The sequence below is a fragment of the Amblyomma americanum genome, chromosome 8 (assembly GCF_052857255.1).
Source record: "Amblyomma americanum isolate KBUSLIRL-KWMA chromosome 8, ASM5285725v1, whole genome shotgun sequence".
Taxonomy (NCBI): Eukaryota; Metazoa; Arthropoda; class Arachnida; order Ixodida; family Ixodidae; genus Amblyomma; species Amblyomma americanum.
The window spans coordinates 50,756,768-50,768,737 of record NC_135504.1 but is presented as its reverse complement, the minus strand read 5'-3'; the positions used below and the strand labels follow the sequence as shown (position 1 = coordinate 50,768,737).

General features: G+C 47.8%; 2 protein-coding genes across 2 annotated transcripts in view; one reads left to right on the top strand and one right to left on the bottom strand.

The window, feature by feature from the left end:
- LOC144101613 (uncharacterized) overlaps nucleotides 1–6,406 on the bottom strand; it is a 99,162-nt gene extending 92,756 nt beyond the window's left edge. Inside the window, exon 1 of the mRNA XM_077634755.1 lies at nucleotides 5,750–6,406. Coding sequence (XP_077490881.1) covers nucleotides 5,750–5,802 — 53 coding nt within the window. The 5' untranslated portion in view covers nucleotides 5,803–6,406. The remainder of the gene's footprint in view (nucleotides 1–5,749) is intronic.
- A 360-nt stretch (nucleotides 6,407–6,766) lies between these two features.
- The window catches only part of LOC144101609 (ribosome biogenesis regulatory protein homolog), a 34,366-nt gene continuing 29,162 nt past the window's right edge, over nucleotides 6,767–11,970 (top strand). The window contains exons 1-2 of the mRNA XM_077634752.1: nucleotides 6,767–6,952; nucleotides 10,075–10,150. Of these exons, the coding sequence (XP_077490878.1) occupies nucleotides 6,801–6,952; nucleotides 10,075–10,150 (228 nt within the window). The 5' untranslated portion in view covers nucleotides 6,767–6,800. The remainder of the gene's footprint in view (nucleotides 6,953–10,074; nucleotides 10,151–11,970) is intronic.

The following is an 11,970-nucleotide window of genomic DNA, read 5'->3' as shown; positions in this document are numbered from 1 at the left end:
CGGACTCCCTCCCTGGCATTGGCAGAAAAAGAGATTGTTTATCTGCGCAACCGTATGCCTTGCAGGAGAGGGGAGGGCGTAGTTAGACCTGATGCGGATGACGAGGCAGCTGCGTGTGCTCAGTGATACATATTTATGTCGTACAAGTGTCCAGTAAAGACAGTTGAAGTCTAGCGGGTGTCCTGTGTGTGTGTAGCTTGGTGTTGTGTCTGTTTCTTACCGCTAAGAATATGATTCCTTTAAGCCGTTACCAACTAGCCCAACTTAAGGTTTTAACGTTGTTTCCCGGCCGAACAAAAACAAAAAATCAAAGCACAAACATTTGTATTCAAAACTCTTGCCCCCCTTTCTCTTTTAGTATTCGTTGTTTGCAGTTCAAATTCCGTTTTCGTTTATTCCGTGGTTTGCCATTTGATCAAAGGCACGTTTTTATATTTTGCCTTCAAATCGCAAAAAGCGACGACGCTCCTATGTTGGCCAACTAAGCGTTCGCCGGCGTATTAAAGGCCGGAGAGATTAACGGCACTGCCCCTCCTTTGTGCTGAATGCGTCGTGATCGCAGTTACCTCGGCCGGCATGACGTTTCTGGCCTTAATTGCACCGGCGTGTCTATTAACTGCGCTTGGTTAGAGGCCGAGACCGAAGGGGGAAAGTGGGGCAGACGACGAGGCTGACGAGGCCGAGGCGGTGCTAGCAGATGGATGGATGGATGCATGATAATGGCACTACCCTTTGTATCGGGCGGCAGCTTGCGCCACCTAGCCTATAATTTCCTCCTTGTTAGTTTTATTTTCCCTTTCCTTCTATTTCGCTTTTAAAAAGTCTAGTTTGACTATATTTTCCTTTCCAAATTCACCTCTCCCTTGACTTCCTCCACCAACCTTCTAACCTCCCGTTCGTCAATGCCAGACGATGCATGATGATGACGCTCGGGTCAATACTCTGAAGCAAATGGAGACCTGACCATTCGACCTCTGTTGCAGTATAGGACGCTGCACAACACTCGCGACAATCTATGCTTTGAAAATGAACTGCTCCGTTTCTGGTGAATACAAATAGAACACGATGAGGTGAAAATGGCGGAGGTAGCGGTGCAACAAACTATTCCACAGCTGCCACGGAAGAGGGCGGGACATCTCACGATTTCCTGACTTCGAACAGTGGAACCGCGGGAAATAGTAGCTGAAACATCATCGAAAGAAAATTACTTTTGGCAATTTATACACCGTTCACAGAGTTTCGTATGAACTCTAGAGCCTTTCTGTAGAAAGACTATAGATTAGCCACAGGGAATACAAATCTTATAAGCAGTCCATAGACAATCTATCGATATATAGTCTATATATAGATCGCTGTCACACACTTAATAGACCTGTCTACAGACTATCAGCAGACAAGGAAATAACTATAGGAAGGCAATAGACTATTGGAATGCTACAAAAAGTCTATAGACCATTTTTATGAGGGTGTCGGAGTCGGCGGACGAGCAGGAAACGTGACCGTTAGGGCGCTCGGCTACTGATCCGGAGTTCCCGGGTTCGAACCCGACCGCGGCGGCCGCGTTCGATGGAGGCGAAAGGCTAAGGCGCCGGTGTACTACAGTGCGATGTCAGCGCACTTTAATGATCCCCAGGTAGTCGAAATTATTCCGGAGCCCTCCACTACGGCACCTTTCTTCTTTCACTCCCTCCTTCATCCCTTCCCTTACGGCGCGGTTCAGGTGTCCGCCGATATATGCGACAATTACTGCGCCATTTCCTTTCCCCCAAAACCAAACCCGACCGCGGCGGCTGCGTTTTTATGGAGGAAAAACGCTAAGGCGCCCGTGTGCTGTGCGATGTCAGTGCACGTTAAAGATCCCCAGGTGGTCGAAATTAATCCGGAGCCCTCCACTACGGCACCTATTTCTTCCTTTCTTCTTTCACTCCCTCCCTTATCCCTTCCCATACGGCGCGGTTCAGGTGTCCAACGATATATGAGACAGATACTGCGCCATTTCCTTTCCCTCAAAAAACCAATTACTATTATTATTTTTACAACCGGTAGATGGAAGCACGCACACTATTTTGCACCCATTTTTTTTTTAATTACTAAACAATTATAAGACTTTTGCGACCCTAAAAACGTTCGTACGGCGGCAGAGACATTCACCGCGAAGAAGAAATTTGCAGTTAAATACAGAACAGCCCTTTCAGCGCCACTCGTGTCAAACTTTTGATTTTGATTGAAAGGATTCATTCAGCGTCGATGAAGTGGAAACGGGATGGAAAAAAATGAAATGACGTCACAGCTCTGTTTCCACAGTCTGTGAAAACAGCGTGCAGCTCCGGTAATTGTGTTACATTTTGCTGGTCTTTTCTATACTAGGCTGTAAGAGTTCTGATTTTAGTGAAGTTAGCATCTATGCCAATCTGCTTTCGCTGATCATTTAGTGCTTTATTTCTACTTCAATTTTTCCTATATTCGCTGCCTCCAATATATAGTGCAACGAAAATCAACTTCTGATGAGTTTCATGAGCGAAAATGTTTGATTTCCACCTTGTACAGTGGACTCGATAGCGGGCCAGATATTGGCCTCGTTATCACGCGGCATTAATTCACACTGCAAAGCTTCAACGGCCCATATATCGCGCATCTCGCGTTCATGCGATGGTGGGTGATACCGAATGCAGTGGCATAAAATGAGTCACACAACAAATGCCTGCGAGTAACATGCGCAACGTTTCCAAGTTGCTACATCTTTTGAAAACCGTCAAGTATATGAGCGCTCTTCGTTAAAGGGCGAATTTAAGGTTCATCCCTGGAGGGGCGGGGTTTTATTCGACTTTTTGTCGACAAAAACACGAGATTCGGAATGGCTTTTCCTTGTAAAATTTCTCTCTTACATCCTGCATTTCGCTACCGCAGCCACCATAATATCACACAGAGCAGCAACCTTATTAAATCTACCATCACGCACGGAGCCCAAACTTACAGCGCAATCGCCCATAAAACAAAAACGGCTTCGCGCCGTCACTTGTAGTGAAAATAGCCGATACACCGACAACTCCTTGCCATAGCTGAATGTATATGGACAACGGGCTTTGAGACGCCTCTCTTCCGAAGTGTAAAAACGAATTTTCACAAGTCCGGGCATCAGTTCCCATCTATGCTAATGTCGTTATTGTGAACAGAACAACAACCTCGTGTTCGACCTGGTTGTTATCAACGCAACTGCTAATGCAGCTTCGAGGAGTGCAATCAACACACGCACAATGAACGCATCTACGCAAGGCACGCATTTTCTCACACTCGCCAAGAATCGCAATTCATATTCTGTCCTTGTCGAGTCGTCTGCTTTCTGTTCTTCCTCTCGATGAGCTCCCCCCCCCCCCCCCCCCCCCCCCCTTGAGATGGAAGACCTGATAGCGGCCCACCCGAGAATACTACGTAATGTTTTCTTGGCCTTTTCAATGGTATGCGAGGACAATGTCTGCATCAACTCCATTCTAGGCGTAGCAGCTGGCAACTGCGCGGTCAATGACACGGCGTCGCGTTAACCGCGCGCGGTTTACTAATGTGCCGCCTTCGCACAGCAGGTGGCCAACGGTAGTAAGATCAGGCGCTGCGGATAGTACCAGCATGTCTGGGACAGGTGACGGCATGGCCACGTACCTTGCGCTATACGAGCCGCTAAATCTCGGCAACAGAAACCCCCATCATGCCAATGTGCATGCTGTGGTAAAGTAATAACTGCTAGTGCTGTCCACAAAAATAGATTTTCATGAACAGGACACGTTAAAGATCCCCAGGTTGTCGAAACTATTCCGGAGCCCTCCACTACGGCAGCTATCTCTTCCCTCTTTCACTCCCTCCTTTATCCCTTCCCTTACGGCGCGGTTCAGGTGTCCAACAAGATATGAGACAGATACTGCGCCATTTCCTTTCCCCCCAAAAAACCAATTGTTATTATGAACAGGACATGCAAGTGAATGCAGTTTACCCGAGGCGACCACACATGCCATCCGTTAATAGAAACGAATTTGAGACAGAGAAAGGGTTCTAGAACTCGTCAATCGCTTCGACACGACCGTCTCCACGAAGCGCTCATCATATTGCTACGCACCAGGACTCGCAGAAGAAAATGCGATGCTACGTGCCACTCACATATATGCATAAAAGAGCGCCTCCACCCCGGAAACCAATTTGAAGATGCTGGATTAGCAGATTACGACTCCATCGATCCATACATCGGCGTCGTGGCGCTATTCCGGGAATTCATACTCTAGAGAGGGGACTCATGACACCAGAGCCCAATCAGGGCAGACTGACGTCAGTGAACCTAAATAACCTTTCAGCGGAGTGAAGCTCTTTTATTATTTCTGCAGCAGACAGCGACAACCAACAATGAGTCAGGCACAGCGTCGTGTGACCATCTGCGCCGTGTCCGCGTAGCAGGCCTGAACAGCGCGTCCTAACACGGCTCTCCGCCCCCCATCGTTATCAGCGAGCCGGGATTTCTCCTCCAGGTCGCCCTTGTCGACAGAGATATAAGAGGGGCGCTCGCGTGATCATCCCGATAAAGCAATATCGTATTTGCCCTATCTAACCCCGTGCGCTCGAAACGCGGTGTCCTGTTCGAGAAAAGGCGCATTTTGCCGACGCAACAGCCCGAAGGGATGACAGCCGCAGACGAATAGAAACTGCCGGATTTCGTACCGCGCGTTTTTATCACGCGGCACGGAACAAAAACAAACTCGACTGAGTCAGCTGGCACCAAGGTCGCACAAGACCCGTACTACCTCAAGGCGACTGCATACAATTTCGGCTTGCTTGAAACTTCCCTCCGCGAAACTGCACTCAGTTTTTAGGCGTCGTTTGCACGTTTTTGACCGCTACAACCGCACCATAAAACAGGCCTGCACGTAGGCGCAATCGTGAAGCATATAAAAACCGACAGCTGAAAAACCACGCTAAGAAGCACAATCATTGCGAGTCTGCGCTTTCACTACATGACGATGTGGAAGCAAAAAGCGGAGTTTGACGTTCAGGAGCGCAGCCCTTTGCTAACGAGGGTTTCTGAAAGCAGTGACTACTACCAATCGACAGACCGAATAGCAAAAAAAAAAAAAAACCATCCGCTTCGGGACGTCACAACACTTCCCATATCTTGTCAAGCCGCGCCGTTTCGGAATGGAAACTCGGCACGGAACAACATTACATGCAATGCAGATTCTGTTAGTTCAACAGATGCGTTATGGGTACCGAGTGTAAAGCGGGCACTACTTATAATGCAAAACACTGAGCGCAGCTTACAGTGCAACCACAACTCACTTTACCCAATGGCTTGCAATGCTGAAGTCACTAGTTTAAGGCTGCAAAGCCCGTCGAAAAGCGCCAGTCGGCAGGCGCTCTGCTAGAGATATACTGCCTGTAGGGAAAATATTGGTCGAGCGAAAAGCCGAAAACAGTAACTACAAACAAAAAATTTCGGAACCGATGGGGCGTCTCGCGTTTTCGCTTGGTCAGCGGTCGCCTCCACGGGGGATGAATCACGAGTGTTGAGTTTCGCTACCCAAGCGCGCACTGGAAAGCAAAAACTAGTAATAAAAGAACCGTGAACACGCCTACACAAAAACAAAAAAACGAGCCACTTCGGCTTCCGTGACTTCGTGGACGCTGACCTGTGGAAAGAAGACGGGTTTGCCGCACGGAACAACAAAACGGCTGGTGTGGGGGGGTTTGACAAAGCCAAAAGCGACGAACTCACCCTAGCAGCGTCTGATCCGCAAGCTGCTTGACTCGTAGGATTTGCTTCTTCATCTTGACGACTAGCGGTGTGCTTCCTCGGGAAGAACCAGCTCAGTCGGCGTCGTCGGAAAACCAAGCACCAACTACGGGGCGGGGTTGGAATTTGGAGAACAAAAACCGGCCACAGGGCGTCAGGGGCTTAAAACAGAAGTATACACTGAAGTACGAAAAAAAAATATAAGTAAGGACGGGGAGGGGATGCACAAACACGCGTCGTCGTGTTGTGGCGTTCACCGCATCTCGCCCGCAGCTCCGTCAGCAGCACCAACACCACAAGCTCACACCACGAGCAACCGCGCCGGAGAGATCACCGCGCCACGGTGCACGGATGAGGTAGTAGGAGCACGGTAGCGGCTAGATCCGGCACGACGACGAAGAAACCACCACAGAAACGGCACCCGCGACTATTCATGTCATCGCAGAGGCGAAATCGCACGAGCCAGGCCGCTAGCCAACGCGGATAACAGCGAGCACTCGCTTGATTCTCGCTAGCGGCGGCGGCTGGCGAAAGCACCGACGTCGCACTCACTGTAAACGCGGCCCCGATTGGCCGATGTAAAAACATGTAGCCAATCGACGGCCCTTTGTTGTAACTTTAGGAGAGGCTGGTGTGCACTCGCAGAGGTAGCGGAAGTCGCCAACTTGCAGTGTTGTGTTGCCATCTGGCGGTTGAGAAACCAACTACGATATAAATTTTAATAAGTGTTGGTTACTAATAAAGTAAACAAAAACACAATTTAAAGTTTTAAAACGTTTCTTGAATCTTGAATGTTTTATATTTTGCTTGCTAAAACTTCTTACGGCTTATTTAACATTTATTTAATAATAAACTTATGTATATTCTTTCCACTAGTAAAATTCGCACCACTTTTTATTTTGTACAGCAACAACAAAATATTTTTTATATTGTTTAAATATATGCATTAGTCCTTTAATCCTTTAACGTTCTAAAGTCAGCGGCACCTTACCACTGAGGTAAGGCTAGAGCGGCAACATTGTTCTTTACTAACATGGCTGCCTTGGCGCAGCAAATTTTGTTAGAGGCCGCCGAAAAAGAGGCATCATACAAACCCATCGAAGTCGTAAAGGACTTGGATCTTGAGTTCGACCTCGGAAATCTTCTCGCCACAGATCCAAACCCATTGGATTGCGCCAAGCTCAAGTAAGGGGCCCGGAAACGGTTGTAAACACTCTGCACGTGTCGGCCGTAGTTGCGTCATAGGGTGTGTAGGGAGCGAAAGTCGGGAGTTCCTAGAAAATCGTCGTTTCATTTCGATGCGTTCTTTGTGCGTAATAACAGCCGCAGGCAGACTCGCGATACTTTGCTGTGTCTTTGGTTTAAACTGACACTGGCTGTGTCGTTTGGGATCAGGGATCGCGTTGTCCGCGCAACTACGTGTTTGACATATGTTTAGGAAGAGCGAACTGAAACCGAAAAATCGTGGGAGTACCTCGTGGAGGTGCTCTTTTATACTGATCGGGTTCACTTTAGTAGAGTCATCGCACGGGCATGCGTGCCTACATCACGAATAAACCTGGTATGATGAGCACTGTGCCGATTGAGACTTGTCACAAAAGAAACACGTTTCGCGTATAAACATGCATTGTGAGGCAGACCAGCGTGTCATTTAATTGCGCCGTAGTAAAACTTAATTCTTGGTTTTTCGGGAAACGTAGCGTGATTTTCTTCGTTGAACCAGGGGATACTGACAGCGGCTTCGTAGATCCTTGTTTAGATGGCTTGAATGGGACCTTTTCCCAACGCGCCCTGGCATCCTTCCGCATTTTGTTGTGCACGGAGCAAGACGAAAGGCCACACGAATGGCTACTCGGGTTACCGCCACCTGGCCCGGCTTTCACCGCTGAAGCTGCGCATTGTACAACGAAATGATGTCGGTGACGTCACGAGGATAGTGATAGATGTGATGGTTCTAAAGCAAGGATCATCCGGGAAGTTTATTCTGGCATCTCTTTTTTACATTTATACCTGGAAAAAACATCATTAAACCATCACACAGGTTACGGTGAGAGATTTCAGAGTCTCTCCAAGTACTTGTTCCCCGAAAGTCCGTTGGCCCTGCTGTGGGGTGCCTCGTGCAGCCTACGTCAATGAAATTAAGCTTGTCTAACTTCCTGTTCTTCCTTTTTCGACTGAATGACATGTTGAAAATGAAAGAGGCCTGGTGGAAATACGCTGAACTGTACTAAGGCTTTTTCTTCTTGTCGATCGATCAAAACAGTCTTGTGGAAAAAAAAAGGTGGAATCTCAGTACTGACATACTCTGCAGTTTAGTGTGAAATTGCATTTTTGTTCTTGTATGTATGGATAGACCAGCATTCCGATGGACGCGGCAGGTTGTATATGAAGTGCACGGCTGAATCGCCGCTAACCGTTTCCTCAACATCTATTGCCTCTGCACAGTTCCTGCGAACATGCGGATCTTGCTGGTTCTGTGCGCTTCTTCTTCGATGGAACAGTCCTGCGAGTTGCTTGTTCGCCTCTTCCTGTCCATTGGCAATGGCAATGATTTAGAGATGTACTTCAGCAGGTTCTTAAAGAGTGTAGGCACTGCATCCTGTCTTAAAACTGGAACGTCGCGCGGGATCACTAGCTCAGTGCCGTTCACAGTGTGCAGGAATTTTCGTCGGATATGCCTGTTGACAGACAAGAAAAGCGAGAAAAATCAGCGCTTGGAAGACTGCTGCTGTCAAACCATGAACTCAGTTGAGAGATGCAGCACGCCATTATAACTTCAGCTTTAGAGAGCTTCAGAACTTTTTTTTTTTGTTACACCAAGTTTCTCAAAGCATCAACATGCATAGAAATGCTAAAAGTTTGCAACTTGCGTCAAACCATCTTTCACAGACAAGTGAATTCTCCTGCAGCGAATTGTCGGCTCTGGGAATATCGGCGCCCACTTCAAGAAGAGATTAGGGCAAGCCAGCGGACAGAAAGTCGACACTTTTTTGAGCACGATTTATAACCGGAATTGCACCCTGGAACAAAGCACCATCTCTGAATCTTTTTCTTAGACGTAGATGGCATTCTGCCATCATGCAGCTAGCATAAAGAACACCACATGCAGCCAACCGCACTGAAACACACGACGACGAACCACGCCAAACCACGCACAGACTGCCTTCGCTCTGTCGTCTCCTCCGGAACTCCGACGGCACCTCAGACTGCAGAGCCCTGGTTGGCCCTAGCGGCATTCATGCAAACGGGGCCACTCCTCTCTGCGGGGAGTTTTTCACACCTCCTCTTCCAGACACCCTAGCTGCGCTGGTTACAGTTGCTAGGAAGTTTGTGTATGTGCAAGTTTAAGAAGTTGTGGTTGCTATATTCATGAAGAGGCTTCTGGGTTGGATGTAGATGAAGCTTTGAGAGAAAACAAAATAGGGAAGGTAGCTGTTGTGTAGAGAGTACAAGTCCATTCGTTCTGGGACAGTCCTCAGTTGGGCCGGGCATCATCTTCTGGCACTCATTCAATTCCTCTGGCCATAACCAGCCGTTTTCCTCTCTTTCTTGGCTTTAAAATGAGCTGTTCACGAAAGTAAAGCACCCAAAGGGTCTTCTTCTCGTCTTGGTGTGTGGCTCGTTATGCATCACCAGCATTTAAAATGTCTTCCTCCTCGGAGAGTTCCCCCCAAAACTTTGGACTTCTGCAGATGCTGCGTGAGCCCCTCTGCACGACTTACCTCCGGCTCTGGAAGATACACATGCCTTTGCCGCCCTCAAGAACATAGACACGCGACGCGAGGCCAAGCAGAGAGTTTGGTTGCACCGTAGTTCTCTGCCACATTGCAGTGAACATTGATGAGTGCTGCTCCAGCTGGTCCAAACTGCACCACAAGCAGATTGCTTCTCCAGCTTGCTCCAAGCAGGCATTTTAGCAACAAATTGATCTATACCTATGCCAATAAGGCAAGGCTTCACACTGCCGAAAATGAAAGCATGCCACTGTGCACCCAGCATAGAGTTAAAAGCACGCAGCTTTGATTCGATGCTTGCATGTGCCCAACCGCCTGAGGGGGATGTCCCTTTTATACCCCGAAGACAAGTTCCGGAACTATTTGTGGCCTTTTCCACTTGCACTTGTTTGTGTGACCTCAGTATGTGATTCATACTTTCATGCCAATAGTTTGGCATATGTTCACGATGGCCGCTTTAGCCGTGTGTTGCCTACACATGTGTAATATGCATTCACCTCTCATGATGGGGCACTGTTCTCATTTTTTTGCAGCATGGTAACACTTTCCTTCATATTTTTTCTTAAAATGCAGGTCACAGTCACGAGAAGAGTATCTTAAGGAACTCGCCAGAGATGACACACAGCTTCTCATCAACAAACTCTTTGAGGTACAGGTTCATGTTGTGTGATTTTGCTGTGGCTCTTGTTTTGTTGGCACCTGGTTACACTACAGTGCTTTACCATTACCGGTTTAATCCAAGTACATTGTAGACATCTCACTGTTGTGATTTCCCGGCCATGGTTGTGATTTCACGGTCATGCTGGATAAGACTGTTGCATTGTTTTGACTTCAAGCAGGAGGCAAGCACCATTTACATGTTGCGGGAAGTCTCCGGCTCATGGCATCTTCGACTGGTTGTTTTGATTTTCCAATTCAGAGAATTCAGAGATTCGTGCATATCTGATGCAGGCCCTCAGTATGAGTTTTGCCGACAGCCCAAATATGCAAGCTGCTGTCAGAGTGGTGGTCACTTGAGGAGAACAGAGCTGAATATTCTGGAGCTCATTTAGCTTTTCATCATCATCATCATCACTACAGGGCAAACGCCTCTCTCAAGTGTCTCTCCAATTAACCCTGTCCTTTGCCAGCTGCAGCCACCATATGCCAGCAGACTTGTTAATCTCATCCAGCCACCTAACCTTCTGCCGCCCCCTGCTACGCTTACTTTGTCTTGGAATCCACTCCGTCACCCTGAAGGACCAGCGGTTATCGTTGGTGTCACCGCAAAAAAATGTTGTCTTGTTGGGCAACACTGCTACTATGAGCTGTGTCACTAGGGCATTGCACCTTCACTGTGCACATCCAGGTTTTTTTACTCTCTTTATGCAAGGGAACATGTATTGCATTCACATGGCACAGCAAAGCAGCTGCAAAGACGTATTGTCAAAGACACTGCAAATATGGCATTGTGCTAAGCCTCTTCCACACTTGAAAACGCCGTAATGCAATCATCGGCATTAGCACTTCTGTCACAGTTGCCATGCTCTTAAATAAAAAAGATTCTGAGATGGCACTGCATTCACAGAGCGTAGCTGGCTAACAACATCGACTTGAAACTGCTGCGAATACCAGTTTATTTTAAGGAACACTGCGGGCAAATCATCGTTGGCCTTTAATGATAGATTATCGTATTCTTATGGGGAACCTGCGCTGTTAAGGTGGCACTGCAATTGTTCTATTCGGTGACTCAAAACTGCTTTTGTCAGCCGCTTTTGCCGCTCGCTGCAAACGCAAGAACACATTCCGCACGATTAGATACCCGCGTTTGGCTGACAGCATTCATTGCCTAGCTTCTCCCAGCATAGCCCAGATAGCTGACACACGGCACGTGCACCTTTGACAGAGCGCAGAGACTCACGCCAATAAGCGCCCGAAGGTGGCGCGGAAATGTACTAAGAGTACTACCAAAAACTTCTTGCTCTTCTCACTAGGCAGTGTGCTATGGCGCTGCAATCGGCACCGCAAACTTCCTCCCAAGTTCCCCATAACAAGGACGCTACTCTCATCGAGAACAGACCTTACTTAAGTGAGAAAATACCTGAAAATGACTGAAATCATCACCATTAGCTGCTTGTGCTAGCAAACTGCAGAGACACCGAGACAGTTTTCTGGGCACAAATCCCCGAGTCCAGGCCACAACGTCATTCACTTCCGCTAGTGATCACAGTGTCCCTTTTGGCCTGGATATCACGAGTTTTAATCGAGGTGTGGTAAAATTATGAACTCCAATTTTTATGGGCAATATTTTTATCGGCAATTGGACAAAAACCAGCGTAGTCAGAAAGAACCGAAGAATCAGTTTTTACTGAAGACAAAAATTGGATGGGGTTATCCTCGGTGTGAGCTCAAAGCACCGTCACGTAGCTGTTCACCTCAGTTAGGCCGTGCCATCGTGCCGTAGATCTCTGCCGTGCCAGCACCACTTGG